General features: G+C 48.7%; 1 protein-coding gene across 3 annotated transcripts in view; it reads left to right on the plus strand.

Moving 5' to 3' along the window:
* igsf3 (immunoglobulin superfamily, member 3) overlaps positions 1-20,671 on the plus strand; it is an 88,161-nt gene that overhangs the window by 32,443 nt on the left and 35,047 nt on the right. For all 3 annotated transcript variants that reach the window (XM_010904558.3, XM_010904555.4, XM_010904557.3), the window contains exons 3-6: positions 3,019-3,438; positions 7,544-7,930; positions 10,796-11,203; positions 15,033-15,467. In XM_010904558.3, the coding sequence (XP_010902860.1) occupies positions 3,019-3,438; positions 7,544-7,930; positions 10,796-11,203; positions 15,033-15,467 (1,650 nt within the window). The remainder of the gene's footprint in view (positions 1-3,018; positions 3,439-7,543; positions 7,931-10,795; positions 11,204-15,032; positions 15,468-20,671) is intronic.

Raw genomic sequence — 20,671 nt, forward strand, 5'->3', positions numbered from 1 at the left:
GTTCAGTGGAACGTCAGTGGTTAAATAACGCTCAGATGTTGAAATCGGGGTTTGAAGCCAACATTTCAGATCAAGCTGCTCAAGTTATCATCGTTGCACTTTACATTTAAGTCATTTAGTGGGCTATTTTACCCAGAGTTACAGTAGCGAGCCCATACATTTTCATAAGTTCACCCCAGTGTATCTGCCCCTTCATTATTCTTTTTCACCTGTTCCACTCATGTTGTGGGACTGAACATGAAAGGTTAAACAGTGAAACCGGTGTCATCACTTCAGAAGGAGGGAGAGTGGGCTGGAGAGATGGGAAGAGAGAGAGATTCTCCTTTTCACACCAACTCTAATTTCGCTCACCTTGTGACGTCTTCAGACAGGTGACTCATGGGGGTAATTATGACCAGGCTGGGTGTCATTGGGTGACTCATGGGGGTAATTACGACCAGGCTGGGTGTCATTGGGTGTCGCTGCGGCTTGGAGGCAAAACCTGCCAGGCAGCGATGTAGACGGGCATTCAGGTACTGTCATGCCAGTAATCAAGCAATCCACCGGACGTGACTATGTGTTGTCGACGGCAACCAGGACCAGGGGGGAGGGGCTTGGCCAGGTGCCAGGCTTGGAATTCTCTCCTAAATTCAGGACGAAACCACACTCCTGCTTTGTGTGTGTGTGTGTGTGTGTTATGTGCGTGTTGTGGTGTGTCTGTATGTTGTGTGTATGTATTTTTGCTCGGCCTCCTCTGTAATCCTGCTCAGATTGAGGTCGGAGGGTGATTGGGAGAATCTGTACAGGGACTCATTGGGGTTCTGACCCCACAACCCCTGTGGATCGTGTCTGATTGGTCGTCCGGTTTGTTCGGACTGTTCCACACACAATTTAAATGGCCTTGGATAGAGTAGGTGGAGGTACTGTATTTGTGTTTTTGTGTCAGCCAAGCCAACCCAGCTGTTTACGAACCAGACGCAACCGAGAAGGCTGTTTTAATTTGGCATTTATCCTGAGTCTTTGTGTGGGGATCAGGGGAACGATATGTAGGAGGTGTGGAGGGGTTGTTATGGCAACGCCAGGCTGTTTTAGGGGGGACCTCGGTAGTGTAGAGTAGGTGGGTTGTTATGGCAACAGGAGGCTGTAACGTAGGAGGGTTGTTTTGGAACGAGTGAGCGCTCTCTCTCGCTCTCCCTCACTCCCTCTCTCGTTCCTTCGCTCTCACCCTCCCCGTTGATTGGGGTGCAAGCCTCTTACACAGCCTGTGAGGCCCTTGTTATAGCTCCATCATGCCTTTGAACCTTCTCTCCCTACCTGGCACTCTGGAGTCCTCCATAAAGAACCTCCTTCAGCTGTCTCCTCTCAAGGTACCTCTCCGGTTCCGTTTGTGTTACTCTAGTGCCAACACAGGATTTTATAAAACACTAACATTCATTCTTTTACATTCGTTTTCCTTCCATATTTGTGAGGAAGACATCCAAAACATAGAAGGCAAAACACTGGCGAACGTGTAGTCTCTTTCCTTGCGTGGGACTAAAAACCCTGGTGGGTACCGAATTATCTTTGTGGGGACCCCATTACATGTATAACCAAGACCGTACGCACACTCTATCACACACACAGAGAGTTAGCCAAGAGAGATTGGGATCAAGCTGTTTCTAGTATCTGTACTTAAACCAGGATAACTTCAGGATAAATGGATACAATGCTGGGAACCAGCACATGTTTAACTCCACAATTACAATTCTTCAGTGTCTCCGTAGCCATGCATCCACAAAGCACTCCAACACCATGTGTCTGCTGCACAATGCACTCCAATATCATACATCTTGACAAAGACCTTGAATAGCCAAGCATTTTGGCCCAGGCCTGACAATACCCCACAGTCCTGCTGGAAGGCCTGCGCCCAGACCCACTATTATTCCACCCACAGTCATCTGTCCAGGCCAGCTAAAAGAATGATTGCTGCTGCCCATGGTAGCACACACTGATGTCTTTACAAACACACACACACACACACACACACACACCACAGAGAGAGAGAGGGGAAGAGAAAACCAGAGAGATATTGAGAGAAAGAGAAATAGAGATCAGAGAGAGAGACACAGAGACAGAGAGAAAGGACACTCTGGTCTCAGTCATTTAAACCTAAACCACATCACAGCCCTCACAGCCTCTGACCGGTTTGAGGAGCCATTTCCTACTGAGATAATTGGACCATAACAGGATATGAATACAACCGACTGACATACACACACACAAGCAGACAGACAGATCAAGTATTAACACTGCACAGTCATTCCCTCTCAGAAGACACACACGGTCTGACTGCTGCTGGGACATTTCACCATCTTACATCCCAGAATAATCCTGCCACCTGCCGAGCCCCGTCGCTAGAGCAACAAGGGGTTTATTTCTGGTTTAAGTCCTCTCTCCAAAACCTGACATGTCTCCTCTCTTTCCCTCTCTTTTTCCTTCTCGCTCTCCCTCGGCCTCTCTGCCAATCTGTTCTTAACCAACCAGGTTTGACTCTGTTGTCAGCTACAGCAGTTAATGCTGAATACATTCTCTAATGCCTGAATGTGTTTTCTAATGCTGAACGTGTTCGCTGAGGTTGAATGTGTTCTTTTAATGTGTGTTTTCCAAGGATGAGTGTGTCCTGTTTTCAAATAGATGGTGTGTATATTTAATGTGTGTGAGATAATGCAAAGAATAGGTCCTGACTAATCCAAATACGTTCACATGCTTATGGGTTAGGTTTAGGGTTATGTTAGGGTTAGGGTTAAGTAGTTTTGAATCAGACACTTGGTTTCTGTACAATGTGTCAACTGATGTAATAGCAAGTCATAGAAATGTGACAAGACCAACTAAAATGCCTTCATCTTTATCGTCATAAAGCTGACATGTAAGTGTTGCCTTGAATACGAGGGAAGGTAAACCCAGAACTTTGATTCACTGCTCCAACCAAACAGGCAGCTGTATCCCAGAGTCACCGGGACGCTAATGTGGCACTCATCCTTCTCCCCTCTCCTCCCACAGTCATCCCCGACTCCCTGGCCGTCACCGCGCCGGCACAGACCCTCGCCCAGGTGGAAGGCGACACGCTGCAGCTCAACTGCGAGGTTTCCCGGGAGACGGAGCAGCACACGCACTTGTCCGTCGGCTGGTACATGCGCTCCCCAGAGGACGCCGCCGCGCCGCCCCAGGAGATCCTCACCCTGTCCCGGGACTTCGTCCTGCGGGCCGGCGGGCCCTACAAGCAGAGGATGGGCGCCGGGGACCTGAGGCTGGATAAGACCAGCGCCACGTCCTACAGGCTGACCATCCACAGGCTGCAGCCCGTCGACCAGGGCCTGCTCTACTGCCAGGCGGCCGAGTGGATCCAGGACACGGACGGCAGCTGGTTCGCCATGACCCGCAAGCAGGCCAACAAGACCCAGCTACGGATACAGCCCACGGGTGAGTAGGGCGAAATGGAGGCGCGCGCGTACGTGCGTGGCCTTTGAGTGTCCATGCCCATTAAGACAGTGGTCATGTTGGAATCCTGTTTGAATACAAAATCCAATTTGGGATTGGAATACAATATTTAGTGTGTGTGTGTTTGTGACTCTGGCCCCATACACACGGCACAAATCACTATCTCACTAGAGCACCAGGAAGGAGTTCCCAAACCCATAGGAACGGGTTTTCTTCAGTACGTCCGGACACGGCAGGAAACACTTATCCCGACTGTTGTAAGGGTCAGAGGTCACAAACACACATTGACAGAGGCACACACAAAGACACGCAGGCAGTTGTTAATGCTTAGTGCTTCAGGCTTATAGCAGTGCGTCATCTCATTAGGCATTGTGACCTTAAAGTCAGAGGTCAAAGGTGATTTCTACTCATCAGTGTTGCCTTTGTGTCCTACAGTGAAACACAGGCATTATGTCTAGACTAGTCCACTGTACACAAAAGACACCGCTATGACTTGGGAACCCCCGTCCCCCAAGACAGTTGTAGGGGAGGGGGGTTGGGATAAAGGCCAGTAGGAACAGGCAACACAGAGGGAGGGAGAGGAATAAGAGTCTGCTTGTTATGGTAATGACCTGATAATAAGCTGCTGACCTCCATAACCTGCCGGACAAGGAACCAGAACAGAGACGGTGCTCATTAAATACAAGGCCTCTTTCCACACCACCAATGCTGTTACAGTACATAACTGTACATCTATTACTGTAAATCCATTGCTGTGGATCTATTACTGTACATCTGTGGGGATGGATGCCTGATTATTTGCATGACGGCGGTGGAGTCATTGATTGGTTAGCGGCAACATTTTATTTCCCTCCCGTGCAGGGATCCCTCAACATCCATTGGTTGATGACACCCATGACTGTGATCACAGGATGTTCGATATGAACACGGTCTGTTAGAAAAGCGTTAAGTCAGCTAGGAGAGGAACTAAGGGTTCTCTCTCTCTCTCTCCCACTCCCCCTCTCTCTCTCTCTCTCTCTCTCTCCCTCTCTCTCTATTTCTCTCTCTCTCTTTCTCTCACTCTCCCACTCCCTCTCTCTCTCTCTCTCTCCCTCTCTCTCTCTCTCTCTCTCTCTCTCTCTCTCCCTCTCTCTCTCTCTCCCTCTCTCTCTCTCTCCCACTCCCTCCCTCTCTCTCTCCCACTCTCGCTTTCCCTCCCTCCCTCTCCTTCTCTCTCTCTCTCTCTCCCTCTCCCTCTCTCTCTCTCTCTCTCCCTCGCCTCTAATCTATAATGGATGAGAGTGTAGCGTGTCAAAGGGAGTAGGGCAGGGTGGGGCGCGTGAATCTCCTCAGTGTGCATGTGTAGCTCCTTCATTAAGCTGTGTGTATTAAGCAGAGGAAGAGGAGATCCTGAGGCGGACCCATCACTGCCTAATCACCCACCGTCACAGAGGAGAGCATCTGAACATGGACCGAATGTTAATGGTCCTCTCTTCCTTCCCCTCCTTCATCCTCATCACATTCTCCCTCTACATATCTTCCACTCTCGCTAAACCTTTTTTATTATTTCCTCTTCCTCATTGTGCTCTACCCTCTTGCCTTTCACTGTTTTTATACCCTCTTCCTCCCTTTTAACTTTTCACTTCACATCTCTCTGCTCTCTCTCTCTCTCTTTCCCCAACTTTCGCTCTCCCTAACTCCTGTCTTTTTTCTTTTTTTGTTTTCTGCAGTTTCTTTCAGTGTCTCACTCTCACTGCATCTGATTGTCTATGTTCTCTCACTTTTCACATTTATCTTGTTACAGACGTTGACAGGTGCTGTCTCCCCATTTAGCTCCTCTCACCTCTCAGTATTGCCGTGACACAATTCCGTGCGGTAGTCATTAGGACAAATCTTAGCAAAATGTTTCAAATTTTGTGCAGACAAGTTGTGATAGTGCCTACACATTTCCAGCCATCGCAGTTTCCCATGGCCATGTTGGTTGTTGATGTCCAAGTTAAGTGACCTCGTAACGCAGCGTCTTTGTGAAGCAGGTGTATGCGTAAGACAGTGTCCTTGTAAAGCACGGTTCATTGTAAGACAGTGTCCTTGTAAAGCACGGTTCATTGTAAGACAGTGTCCTTGTAAAGCACGGTTCATTGTAAGACAGTGTCCTTGTAAAGCACGGTTCATTGTAAGACAGTGTCCTTGTAAAGCACGGTTCATTGTAAGACAGTGTCCTTGTAAAGCACAGTTCATTGTAAGAATGTGTCCTTGTAAAGAACGTTGATTTGTAAGACAGTGTCCTTGTAAAGCACAGTTCATTGTAAGACAGTGTCCTTGTAAAGCACAGTTCATTGTAAGACAGTGTCCTTGTAAAGCACAGTTCATTGTAAGACAGTGTCCTTGTAAAGCACAGTTCATTGTAAGACAGTGTCCTTGTAAAGCACGGTTCATTGTAAGAATGTGTCCTTGTAAAGCACGGTTCATTGTAAGACAGTGTCCTTGTAAAGCACGGTTCATTGTAAGACAGTGTCCTTGTAAAGCACGGTTCATTGTAAGAATGTGTCCTGGTAAAGTAGCAGCCATGGGAAGACTGTCTGCTTTAAAGCAGTGGCCATTGTAACACTGTCCATGTAAAGTAGGTTTCCTTAAAAGATAGTGTCCTTGAAAATCAGTCGTCTTTTAGAAGATGTATTTGTAAGACAGTGTCCTTGTAAAACAGAGGTCATTGTAAGACCGTGATATTTTAGAGACAAAGACAAGGGACCAGCATAAAGGAACACTATTTGTGTGTTTCTGTGTGTTAACAGCCCCCCCCCCCCCCCCCACTCCCTCTGCCCCATACTCTGACAGCATAACAAGCGTTACCAAGGCAAACTGCAGTCTTTGAACTTCTCTACATGACTGTCTTTCCTCACAAAGTCTCTTTAAAGTCTTCTAATTACAGCCAGGGGCTAGCACCTCTTACAGTGAGCCAGGCGGAGAGGAGAGCACGGCACGCTGTCGCTCGTCATGTTGGAAATTAATACTGTAAATAAAAGGGCAGCGCCGCCACATGCGTGCATCTGTAATTGGGAGCCCAGTCAAATAGGTGTGGGCAGGGAAGGCAGCGCTTCCAGTGTCTGCTCCGTCTCCTCTCTCTTTAGTCTAAAGCAGCAGAAGAGCGAGAGAGACGAGTGGAGCGGCTCTGCTTTTTTGGTCTGCTGGGGAGAATGTTAATTAGCTGTGTTTTGGTGTTGGAGGTGAAACCAAGGGGAGAAGAGGAAGAGACGGAGGAGCCGGGCTTTACTGTGGACACTGGCTGACTCCGTCCTCGATATCCGATCCTTCTCTTCCTCTCTCTGCTGTCAGTGTGACAGGGCAGTAGACATTAAGAACAGGAAGTGGTGGGGGGCAGTAGATATTAAGAACAGGAAGTGGTGGGGGGCAGTAGACATTAAGAACAGGAAGTGGTGGGGGGCAGTAGACATTAAGAACAGGAAGTGGTGGGGGGCAGTAGACATTAAGAACAGGAAGTGGTGGGGGGCAGTAGACATTAAGAACAGGAAGTGGTGGGGGGCAGTAGACATTAAGAACAGGAAGTGGTGGGGGCAGTAGACATTAAGAACAGGAAGTGGTGGGGGCAGTAGACATTAAGAACAGGAAGTGGTGGGGGGCAGTAGACATTAAGAACAGGAAGTGGTGGGGGGCAGTAGACATTAAGAACAGGAAGTGGTGGGGGGCAGTAGACATTAAGAACAGGAAGTGGTGGGGGGCAGTAGACATTAAGAACAGGAAGTGATGGTGGGCAGTAGACATTAAGAACAGGAAGTGGTAGTGTGATGCTCGTGTTTTAGAAAGAAAAGGGAACATAAGATAATGCAACTAAATCAAAGCTAAAAGTAGACCTCTCTCTGTCATCCTCTGTCTGTCCTTTGGCGATCCTTACAAAGCTTAAAACATAATTATGCTAAACATTGCAGTGAGGAATTCCCATTGTCCTGTCTCCCTCCCCCTCGCCTCTAGGTGAAAATAAAAGTACTTCTCCTTTGATTTGGGATAAGAGTGTGAATGTGTTGACCCTGAACTCTGCCTACATGTTGCCTTGTAACTGATTTTGTAACTGATTTATTTCTCTCCTTTCCAGATCGGGACTTCTCTATCCAGGTGAGCACGGAGCGGCGGTCCTTCACGGCGGGCGAGCCGCTGGAACTGCGCTGCACCATCGATGCCCAGAGCGTTCCCGAACGCTTCTTCTCGGTGTCGTGGGTGTTCAGCAGCTCGCCGGTGGCCGTGATTGGGCCCAGCGCTGTGCCCGTCCTGGGACCCGACTACGTGGCGCGCGAGGCCGCTGGTCACATGACTGTGCGCAAGGAGAGCCCCGCGGTCCACCTGCTTAAGCTACAACACCTCCGTCCCGAGGATTCTGGGAAATACATCTGTAGGGTCACAGAGAGGGAGAAGACGCCCACTGGGGACTTCATAGACCGAAGCAAGAGGTCACGCAACGTTCAAATCACAGTGCAGCCCGTCAGTGAGTATCCACACCCCGTTGGCCCCTGGGTTAGTAACGAGGTCACCCATTGGTCCTTCGGTCAGTTGGTAAACATCTCATTGGCTCGTTTAATAATAGTATTTCCTTTAAATGGTATACATTAATGCGTACACCCAGAGCCTCCACTCTGTGTCTCTGAGGTCAGGTGGTTCTCTCCCAGAGAACAACAGAGCCTCTATTGGGTTGTGACTCACACAGAGAATAAAGCCACTTTTCATTCCCCCACTATTATCTGTGTGAGTGGATTGCTAAAGATTGGTAATGCAGTATTATGGTTCTTCACATTTCCTCAGCTCAGCTTGCGGCTGTGAGTGAGTGTACGCCGCCAGCTTGGATAATGGAGAGAACTGTAGAGACCAAGAGGAGAGGAGCTAACAGCCGTGAAATGAGTGTGTGAGAGAGAACGTGAGAGAGAAGAGAGAGAGAGAGAGAGATAGAAGGGGGACAGCCTCTCGAGGGCCCACTAATGGATCCCCAAGCTAAATTACTGTATTCTGCCGGGGCTGAAGGACTCAGCTGGGCTTTCAGTGGGTTGGCCGCTAGAGGCGTGCTGGAGGTGATGTATAAGAAGTCTAATACAACACCTCAAAAACCTCCAGTGGCCGATTTTCTATTCCTCTCTGGAATTCTCATTCTGTCCTGATGTGTTCTATTCCTCTCTGGTTCTCGTTCTGTCCTGATGTGTTCTATTCCTCTCTGGTTCTCGTTCTGTCCTGATGTGTTCTATTCCTCTCTGGTTCTCATTCTGTCCTGATGTGTTCTATTCCTCTCTGGTTCTCGTTCTGTCGTGATGTGTTCTATTCCTCTCTGGTTCTCTTTCTGTCCTGATGTGTTCTATTCCTCTCTGGTTCTCTTTCTGTCCTGATGTGTTCTATTCCTCTCTGGTTATCATTCTGTCCTGATGTGTTCTATTCCTCTCTGGTTCTCGTTCTGTCCTGATGTTTTCTCTGTGCACTAGCAACTCCTCTCCTGTCTGCTCCCTCCTCACTATCTCTTTCTCTTCCTTGCTCACTCGTTTTCTTTCACTTTTTTACTCTGTCTTGGTTTCTTTCTCTTTCTTGCTCTCTCACTGTCTTTCTCTTGCTCTCTCTGTTTCTCTGAGGGCTGATCTTTGAATGCTAAAGCCCACTGCTGTCAGCATGAAAACACAATAACGACCCACCGCAACTCAGTAAATATGCCAGCATCCTCCCCCTTCATCCACCCTGACATTAGACAAGCACCCCCACCTCAACCCTCTCCTGCTCAAACTGACCCAAAAACAAAGCCCAGTAATCCCAAGGGATGCTCCCTAATGCCACCTTTTGTTTCCAGGACAAAGGAGGTTCAATTTGCATTTGGTGGAGTTTTTACAGTGTAATAACAATGGATACAGCAGGGTGTTTGGGGACTGCGGTGTTGGTGGGTGATGGAGGAGTTAGAGGATTGTGATTCCCTTAAATGGACAATGCCCCAGACCCACCCAGCCCTAAATCCCAGCCTGTATTTGGACCAATTAAAGAGCACACTCAGCATAGCCCTGATGAAGGCGATGGGTAACAGGAGAGGGGGTGAGAGGTGTGGGGCCAGCTGGGCGGGAGGAGGGGAGACAAATATGTAAACAGGGCTGACAAATCAATCCTGAAGCCTGAGTTTACCAGGGGAGTCCAAACACACACAGATAGAAAAGACAGAGAGAAAGAGAGATATGCAGTGGAAAGAAAGGCAAAGGGGAGAGAAACACACACACACACACAGGAAAAAATGGCGACATAAGAGAGAATAAAATGAACATAAAGGAGGATGAGCGGAGGAAAAGGAACACACAGAGAGACCATGGAGAGAAGAGAATGAAGAAGGAGGAGACTGAGAGGAGAAACAGCCAGGTTGGGAGAGTAAAAAGACACTCTCTGCCTGCTTAAACATGTGTGACGTTCGCAAACATCCACACTGACACTTGAGAGCTGAGAGACAGAGAATGTATAATGTATTTAACTACAGAAAACGCTGGGGTGAAATTGAAATACAGAGGGAGTGAGACAAGAGCGAGGGATGGAATCCTTCCCTTTGTTCATTTAAGTGTGAAAGCCACATGTGAAGGCTGCTTCCCTCTCTATTCTCCCAGGGCTAGGGCTTGTTAGGAGGGCTGGTTAGCTCTCAGGAGGGAGGGTGAAGGGTGGGTGGGAAGGGGAGATGAGAATCACCCCTGGGGTTAATGGGTGCCTGGGGGGGGTGGGGGGGGGGTTGCAGTGCTCCACCAGGCTCTTCGTATAAAGGCACTGATGTGATGCGAGGAGCGCGGGCTTGTTTTAAAGTGCAGGATGGACGGCTGAACACTCTTATCCTACTATCCTGCACTTTCTTCTGAGGGAGAATTCTTTAGACGCTGAGCCGAGCGATCCGCGGGCCAGCCCCTAAGCCCTGGGTGAGACCGGGGCAGCTGCTGCCTTTCGTTCAGTGGCAGCGCTGGGATTTGTTAACCCTCCGACACTCCCGCGCTGCATCCCACGGCCCGGAGCAGTGATCATCTCCGCCAAAACACAAAGGCCGCTGCCGTACACTGTAAATGCACGGACCCGTTTGGTCAGTACTGTCAGTATAACCGGGAGGCGCCGCACTGCCGGGGCTCTGTTAGTTCTCCATTCATTTCTCAACATGAATCCCTGTTGTTTCATTTCAATTTTTGAAATGAATTTTTGTCAGAATAAAATATCTGAGAGGTTTTGATCAACTCTGACAAATTTTTCTTTGTTTTGTCTTCTACCCTCTCTGCACACTTCACCCTCCCTTTCTGTCTCCCATTGAATCCCCCCCCCCCCCCCGCCTCTCCCACTCTCTCTCCCCACTCCTCCGTCCCTCCACCAGAGAGTAACATCACAGTGTCCCTGTCCAGTAACTCGTCAGAGGTCCAGGAGGGGGACATTGTCCAGTTGGCCTGCTCCGTCCGCTCCACCACCGGCCCCCTCTCTGTGGCCTGGCAGTGGAGCGAGAAGCAGGGCTCCGCCCCACCACAGGAACTCGCTTCGGTGGGCCGCGACGGCACCGTCCGCCCGGGGCCCGGCTACAGGGAGCGCTCCAGCTACGGGGAAATCCGGGTGGAGAGGGTGCGGGAGGACACCTACACCCTGTCCGTCTACAACGCCGTCCCGGGAGACGAGGGGATGTACCGCTGCACGGCAACCGAGTGGCTGGCGGTTGGGGCGGAACCAGAGCAGACCTGGGAGAAGATAGGGGAGAAGTCGGCCACTAAGGCCATCACTGTGAAGACTGTGGGTGAGTGTGCGTGGCGAAGGAGCGCACGCGGCCGCTGATGTCATCCCTGTCACAAGCCTGGGTGAACGCGCGCGCACGTACCGACGGAATCACGGCGGAGACAGCCTTTCTCGTGGAATGAGCAAACATAGCATTCAAACACACACAGACACGCACGCGTCAGAGCTATGGCCAGTTGTTAAGCGTGTGCAGGGGGATGTCAGAGACAAGGCGGTGATTTCCATCCTTGCTGGAAGACAAGTGATGCGCAGCTCAATGAGAGGCTGGTGTGGGCGGGAAAATATCTGCTAAATGACAAACATGTAGAATGTAAATAAAGAATGCTTTATTCATGTAGAGCCAAGGGGTATGTGCCACATCCACCCACCCCCCCCCCCCACACACACACACACACACACAAACAAAACCACACACACTCACATGCACACACAGCATTCTGACATCACGAGTACTGTAGATTTCAATGGACACATCACACACAGTCTTGACTTGAGACACACACTACTAGCGTAGCGGCAGATTAGCATGAATAATTAGAATGTAAATGCAGTTGGGAATGTATTTAGCGGTGGGCAGGCGTTCCTCTGTCATAGTGGAGTTAAGCTGAACATCCATGCTGCTACGGGCTCACTGAGAGAACTACTGGAGCGCAGCATTGACTGAGGTACTGGGAGCCAAGAGCAGAACACACACGCAAACACACACACACACACGTAGATTAGCCCCTAAAGCAGAACTATGTGGTGCTGAAGACTAAAGGTAGAAATGTCATATTTTTTAAGTGACTATTTGTTGTTTTAGTGACTGGCATATTATGTTGATGTTAGGGTTTGTTATTGTTCCTACATGTTTATTTTTATGTGTGGGTAACGTGTGTGAATACCTGTCAAGACGCATTGCCTCATTCTCTGATGGGGTCTCCTCTGTAGGAAAGTGACAGACGGCCAGTGTAGAAATGTGTATTAATCTGTTCCTCCTTTTCTTGATTCCTACGCACGGTGGGGAATTGTCATTGATACTGTAACTGTCTGTCCTGTGGGCAATAGTCATAGTGATTACTGTCTGTCCTGTGGACAATAGTCATAGTGATTACTGTCTGTCCTGTGGGCAATAGTCATAGTGATTACTGTCTGTCCTGTGGGCAATAGTCATAGTGATAACTGTGCTGTGGACAATAGTCATAGTGATTACTGTCTGTCCTGTGGGAAATAGTCATAGTGATAACTGTCTGTCCTGTGTGCAATAGTCATAGTGATTACTGTCTGTCCTGTGTGCAATAGTCATAGTGATTACTGTCTGTCCTGTGTGCAATAGTCATAGTGATTACTGTCTGTCCTATGTGCAATAGTCATAGTGATAACTGTCTGTCCTTTGTGCAATAGTCATAGTGATAACTGTCTGTCCTGTGTGCAATAGTCATAGTGATAACTGTCTGTCCTGTGGGCAATAGTCATAGTGATTACTGTCTGTCCTGTGGGCAATAGTCATAGTGATAACTGTCTGTCCTGTGGGCAATAGTCATAGTGATAACTGTCTGTCCTGTGGGCAATAGTCATAGTGATAACTGTCTGTCCTGTGGGCAATAGTCATAGTGATAACTGTCTGTCCTGTGGGCAATAGTCATAGTGATAACTGTCTGTCCTGTGGGCAATAGTCATAGTGATAACTGTCTGTCCTGTGGGCAAGACACACACACACACATTTCAGTAGATTAACTGTGATGTATATTCATATGAATGACAGGAAAATAATGATCAGTGTTCTCCTCTCTCTGATCAAAGAGCCAGACATTCACATAGTCAGGTAGATGGATAGAAGGGCTGAACATGGGATGGAGGGAGAGAAGATAGAGTAACCGTCTAATGTTATGGGTGGGGTTTGTTGTCCAGGCAGGATCCCGATGTCTGCACATAAAACCACTGATTACCAACCCTGAAGAACACCAGGAATGACTGTCAGAGAGGAGCAGAAAGCTAGAGAGAGAGGAAGCCGTAGAGAGATTGAAAAAGAGATGAAGGAGTAGCGTTAGGAGCAGGTGGAGGGGGAGAGTTAGGAGGAGGTGGAGGGGGAGAGTTAGGAGGAGGTGGAGGGGGAGAGTTAGGAGCAGGTGGAGGGGGAGAGTTAGGAGGAGGTGGAGGGAGAGAGTTAGAGGCAGATGGTAGAGTAAGGAGATGGAGGGTTTAGGGGAGTTACAGATGAAGTGGTAGAGGGAAAGTTAGAGGTAGAGGGAAATAGAGAGGACAGAATAAGGAAGAAATTGGCAAAGACATGAATAATACAACATGTTAAAAGCAGAGTTTATCACAAAAGAGGTATCTGTCTCTCTCACTTTCTCTTTAATACTTTCTCTATTCTCTTTCTGAAATATGTAAAGGCAGTAAAATACTGACATGACTTGATATCAGAAAGAATTGCAGGCTAAAATGGGTTAGATTTGTTAGAACGGAGGATATGACAAGGATATCTGTATCAGTGGTATGGGATGGTGGGTGTGGTTTAGGCGTGGGGTGGTGTAGGCATGGTATAGCTGTGGGGTAGTGGTGTGGGGTAGTGGTGTGGGGTAGTGTGGGGAAGTGTGGTCTAGGTGTGGGGTAGTGGTGTGGGGTAGTGTGGTCTAGGTGTGGGGTAGTGTGGTCTAGGTGTGAGGTAGTGGTGTGGGGTAGTGTGGTCTAGGTGTGGGGTAGTGGTGTGGGGTAGTGTGGTCTAGGTGTGGGGTAGTGGTGTGGGGTAGTGTGGTCTAGGTGTGGGGTAGTGTGGTCTAGGTGTGGGGTAGTGGTGTGGGGTAGTGTGGTCTAGGTGTGGGGTGGTGTGGGGTAGTGGTGTGGGGTAGTGTGGTCTAGGTGTGGGGTAGGCATGGTATAGCTGTGGGGTAGGTGTGCGGGGTAGTGTGGTCCAGGTGTGGGGTAGTGTGGTCTAGGTGTGGGGTAGTGGTGTGGGGTAGTGTGGTCTAGGTGTGGGGTAGTGGTGTGTGGTAGTGTGGTCTAGGTGTGGTGTTATCTATTTTCTGGCCCACGTTGTTAACTTGATGAGGTAGGATTGGAAGAAAAAGAAGGCTAAAGAAAGAAGCAGATCGAACATCAGCTCTTAGAGCAAATCTCTCCCTGGAGCCTTCTCTGGGGGTGGATCACCATTACACATGAGCTCTGCACACACACACACACAGACGCGCACACACTCCCAAAGTGCACTCAGTCTCAGGGACAGGCACACATTCACTCTCTTTCCCATATATACACACACTCAACCAGTGCTTTGCAGGTGGCTCTCTATGGCCATCCCAGGGAGTCAGGAGAAATCGATTTGTGCTCCATCAGCACAGCGCTTCAGAACTAAGCCCCAGTGCACCCTGGGTAAATGGTGTGGGTGCTAGTCTCCGCAGGAGAGTGCTCCCCCAGCCAACTACCTGTGAGCATTAATCCCATAAGGCATGACATAATCTACAGCATTAATCCAATTGGCCACGACACATAATCTACAGCCACACATTTATTCAACCTCCCCATGCTGTTGTGTTTCAGAGGAGAGTCAGTGGATTCTAACGGCTAACTTGTTGATCCAAGGCAAGTCATTCTGTTGTCAGTGAATGCCGTCCCTCCTTGACATCTGTGCTGTAGCACTCCCATGTGTTTGTGTCCCTCCCCACCTTGTGCCGTGTCATGCTGCCTGTCTCACAGTTTCCCTCACATTGTCTTCAAGTGCCCAAGGAATAGGATTTGGGGAATAAGAGACCGGGGATGTACTGTATGTTAGAGAACATGGGCCAGAGGTTGCTTTGGAATGTAGCCTTGCTCTCCGACGTTAACGCCCAATCTCCTCTTACTCTTCCCAGAATCCTCCTTCGTGGTGTCGGCATCGTCGCGCACGCCAAGCGTGACCTATGGCGACTCTTTCGACCTCCAGTGTCTGGTGAAGCCTCGCCACAACCCTCGCGTGCCAGCCTCTGTCACCTGGCGCTTCATGCCCACAAGCTCCGCGGGGGACAGCGGGGAGGGGGGCACACCGGCTGAGTTCCGGGACTTGGTGACGTTTACCCGCGAGGGCACCTTGCAGTGGGGTGAGCAGCTGCTGGGTCTGGGCACACGGACCACCGTCGACCGCTCCCACGCCAACACCAACTTCCGGCTCTCGGTGACGCGGGCCGGGCGCCGGGAGGCAGGGACGTATCAGTGCACCGCCCTCCTATGGAGGAGAAACTACGACAACACCTGGAGCCGGGTGGCCAATCGGACGTCCAACCTGCTGGGGATCAGTGTGCTACAGCCAGGTAAAACACACACACACACACACACTACAGCCAGATGAAACACACACTACAGCCAGATGAAACACACACACACTACAGCCAGGTGAAACACACACACTACAGCCAGGTGAAACACACACACTACAGCCAGGTGAAACACACACTACAGCCAGGTGAACCACACACACACACAAACTACAAGAGGTTGTCCTCTATCAGCAGTGTTTGTTCTGTTGGGTTCAGTCTGAAGAGGTTGTTCTCTACCAGCAGTATTCTGTTGGGTTCAGCTGAAGAGGTTGTCCTCTATCAGCAGTGTTTGTTCTGTTGGGTTCAGTCTGAAGAGGTTGTCCTCTACCAGCAGTATTCTGTTGGGTTCAGCTGAAGAGGTTGTCCTCTATCAGCAGTGTTTGTTCTGTTGGGTTCAGTCTGAAGAGGTTGTCCTCTATCAGCAGTGTTTGTTCTGTTGGGTTCAGTCTGAAGAGGTTGTCCTCTATCAGCAGTGTTCTGTTGGGTTCAGTCTGAAGAGGTTGTCCTCTATCAGCAGTGTGTGTTCTGCTCATTAGGTCTGTGGTACCATAGATCTATCAGCATTAAAGACTCTCTGTTCTGCTCTCCTCTGTCTCTCTTTCTTTCTCTGCTCTAATAGCTTTCACTCTCAGGTTTACAGACTAATTGGGTGTGTGTGTGTGTGTGTGGCACTGGACAGGGCGGAACCTACTAATGGAACAGTGTGGAGCAACATTGGATCGTTAATATCCCCCACTAGAGAGAGTGATTAGATAAAGGAAATGGGTAGAAGGGGGGGGGGGCTGAAGATTTATTGGGAATACATATAAGGGATACAACTTGAACTCATCCTCGTCAACAACTCTGGAACTGCTCCTCTAATCGTCTTGTTTACTGTTACGATAATAGGTCCATATGCCCTCTCACAATCATGCATACTCATATCACGTTTCTCTTGTACTTTCCGAGACACAAATGTAATTCACATTCAAATGTCTGCGTGCTCAAGTGTCACGTGTGAGTATTTACGTGAGTGTGTGTGCGAGCTCTGGGTTGTTTTCTGTCCTTTGTTTTCCTTTGTCATGAACTGGAATACGTACACACACAGAAAGCTCCTGCTTCATTGAAATGGCTTCAGGAAAGCGCTGGAGGTAAGCCCCTCTACAATTCAATAGTTCCTGGCCGCTTCAAAGACACACATTTTAAATTTACATTTTAGTAATTTAGCTTAAGCACATTTTTCCCCTTCATTTTTAATCATTTAAGAAATGCTGCTATCCAGAGCGACTAACCGGAGCAATTAGGGTTAACTGTCTTGCTTAAGGGCAGAACAACAGATTTTCACCTTGTCTGTTCAGGGACTTGATCTAACAATGTCTTCGTTACTGGTGATATGCTCTAACTGCTGCCCCCAGAACAATTCACACACATTAGTGATTTCATACATTCATTACCTAATGGTACCATTGTAGTTATGGGGGAGTAGAGGGGAATAGTCAGTTTATGGACTGGTGACAACAGTGCACATTTCTCCTAGACAACAGGGGTAGTGCCATTGGATCTTCAGTGACCACAGAAAGTCAGGACATTTGTTTTATGTTCCCTGTCCCCTCTGCTGCCCTAGGGCATTGACATTTGATATTTAAACCAGAGGAAAGACCCTGTTTAGCTTCAGGGGTATTTGAGGACCAACATTTAATGAAAAAACCAACCTGAAAAGATCCTTTATTGTTAGTGAAAAAACGAGCCACGTCCCCAGATCTCTGGATTGTCAATGGTTGACTCACAATCACACACACACACGGGCAGTCTGACCTTAGCCACTCAAGCTGAACACAGTCTCACAGACCCTTCAGGAGTTATTTGGCAATCGACTTATCATCCTGAGCGCTTGATTAGTTTTCCTGATGTGCACTTTACTCTGTTCACCCCTAGTAAGGGGACCAATGACATGCGCGCACACACAAAATCCATGGAATTCTATTTAACTTTTTTCTGGCTCCTCGCTGTCTCTGTGACAACCTGATCGGTTACCTTGGCGAAGCTATCAGTAACTGTGACATTTGATCAGTTACCTTGGCAATGGCATGCGTTACCATGACAAAATGATGCGTTAAGGACTGTGGTTATACCGACCGCATGACAAAGGTGCCTTGAAATGTGCCTGGGAGGCACTGTTGCTTCACAGGCTGAGGTTTAACAACTCCGCCCATTTTTCTGCATCATCAATTTAAATATCAAACGTGTAAGAACCCTAACTTTGACCCAAACCCTAACCCTAAAATAGCAGCTAATATACAGCAAGCTATGCAAGTTGGCTAATTTGCTTTAAAAGATAACATTTTACATTTAGCGGATTGTTTCATCCGTGGTGACTTTTTAGAGGGCTGCTATTTTCAAGGACTAAGTGAAAATGTTTCCCCTTGCCAGCCTGGGATTCAATATGTGTAGGCTAGGGTTCACAGGAGTGTTTGATTGGCTGTAAAGTGGCCCAATCCATTGGCTTCTTCGTCCTACATACTTTCTTTTGTTTTACTCAAATAGTCCTGACACACACAAAAACACACATACATACATACACACATGCAAATACATACGCACACATTCTCACAAACAGACTCATCACAGGGCTCCATTTAGTCATGATTCATCAGAATGTAAGACGTCCCTTTGTTTCCTAAATGTTAACCACTTCTGGCTAAATGAGAGTCTGGCATTTGCTGTTTTCACATTTCTCTCTCAAAGCAGAAGAAACTGTGGGGATGGGGGAGCGAGACTCATCCTGGGGTAATGAGGTGTGAGCGCCCAGCATCACACAGCATCTGACTAAATCCATTATTGAGAGACTTTAAATCATGCTTCCAGAGGTGCCTCTACATTGACCCACTGGCCTGCTCAATATGTATGAGCTTCCTCAACACCACCTGTGTGTGTGTGTGTGTGTGTGTGTGTGTGTTTATTTGTGCGACAGCATAAGTCTCCATGTGTATGTGTATTGCTAGTCATATACTGTAAATATTGTGCACAGTCATTGAATACGGTTGACACAGCCGTTACTCTGACTGGACTGTGTACCAGGCTTAGCGTAACCCCACCAGCCTTAGTCTAGCGTATCCCAATAACTTGTTTTTACCCTAGCATAACCCAAGTACCAGCCTTAGCCTAGTGTAACCCAAGAAGACGTTTTAGCCTAGCATATCCCAAGTACCAGCCTTAGCCTAGCGTAACCCAACAAGACGTTTTAGCCTAGCATAACCCAAGTACCAGCCTTAGCCTAGCGTAACCCCAGCCCTATCCCAGTCCCAATAGAGCACAGCCTCAGTAGCGTCTCCCTACAGATCCCCATCCCCAGCCCCTGTAGCTGGTTTGTTCTGGTGTGTTCTGATCTTCTACTCCAGGAACAAAAAGAGCCTTGCCGCTTCAGGATGAGGCAGAGAATGTTCTCTCATGTTCTTTCTCTGGGACCTCTGGCGCCCTGAGCACATTGACTCGAATTAGCCCCCAGAGGCTACATAGAGGAGACTTCCATCACAGACACAAATGCGTGTGCACACAAACACTCTCCTGGAGTCTGTCCCTGTGCAGGAGTGTAATTATCGTACATATTAGTTCTCTCTCAGACACACACAGACACACTCACGGCTCACTGTGCACAATGACGGAAGGAATATTAGATTGTCCTGATTGCGTTTTCTCTTTGTTTCACTGTAAAATGTAATAAGAGCAAACAATTGTTCAGTCCTGCACATCACCGGGGTGAGCTTCAATCTCAGCACTGCACCATCTAATATCAGCTACTCATAACACACACACACACACACACACACACACACACCATCTCATTATGCTGAATCCCTGTAACGGAGCCAGAGCTCAGATTAATGATGGTTTGGGGAATTTAATATATTTTCTCATCAATGTGTGCGTGTGGGTGCGTGTCCTTGTGGTTTGAGAAATGTGATATTAACGTTCTCCGGTTCTGGGCCGTGCTGGAATTGGAAGATGATGGAGGGAGAGGGAGGTGCCCTACTTATCGGGGGGGGGGGGGGGGGGGGGGGGATCTGGGGTGTCCACACCGACACCAGCCTGATTATTACTGGAAGCAGCCCACATGGGGCTCAGTCCAAACTGGCAACCTGTACTCTGCAGAAGTAGTGTACTATAGTCTGATTTTAGGGCGCGATATAGGGAGGGAATGTTGTTTGAGCTACTCCAGATGGGGTATTTGGTGTGTCATAGCTACTGTATGTAACAAGATTCCATGTACGTCCAGACTCTCAGTAAAGGAGGGCTCAATGCTCGCTCTTCATTCTCTCTGTCTTTTACACCTTTCTGTCGTCTTTTCTATCCTTCCGTTACACATTTCCTTTCTCTTTTTTCGGTCTCAGGCTCTCTACCTCTGCCCCTTGGTGGTGTCACAGTACAGCATCGTGCCAGTGAAGTGTCTTCAGTGTTAATGGGGCTTTGGCGGTAACAGATCTCTCTGTACCCACACTGTCTCTATGCCACACGGAACCGCCTCCCCCATGACCCTCTTATCGATAGCGCTGGGTGTCGCAACACTGACAGCTCTTGTTCATCTGTGGATAGATTGAGGCTGTCTGTCTTCATTAGGAAAGAGTGGTCCACCTAGCCGGTCAGACTTGCATAACGTACCAGGCCAGAGGGTTCATCTCAACCTGCCCACACAGCCTTCCTCCTCTTATTGGCTTATCTTTTCTCTTTCTCTCTGCTACTGCCTGCAGTGAGTCCTCTCCTCCGCCGCCCCCCCTCCTCTCCCTGTCTATGTCTTTCGTTCACTCTCTCGCTTCTCTATCACTCTTCCCGCCCTCCCTTTTGGGCCGTCTCTTTCTCTCTCTCTCTCTGTCTCTCTCCAGCGCCGACAATGTCATCCTGTTTGTCCTCCATTCATTTCCCCTGCCTGTCCTTCCTCTCTTCCGGAGGTGGCTGTGCTGTTGTCAACGTGCTGATGCTGTGACATGGCTGGCGGCCTTGGTATTGTTGCGATGTGACGCCCTGTTATGTTTGGACTGTGCTGCTGGGTTTGATCTAACCCTCAAGGTTTCCCCAGGCAGTGCATTCTACTGTCTGCAGTCCTCATTCCCTGACACAAACACACACACAAATATGCAAACCACACACACACACACACATGCATACACTTTGTCTTGCTCTTGCACACAGTCACACACACACACACACACACACATACAGTAGGT

The sequence above is a fragment of the Esox lucius genome, chromosome 16 (genome assembly GCF_011004845.1).
Source record: "Esox lucius isolate fEsoLuc1 chromosome 16, fEsoLuc1.pri, whole genome shotgun sequence".
NCBI lineage: Eukaryota > Metazoa > Chordata > Actinopteri > Esociformes > Esocidae > Esox > Esox lucius.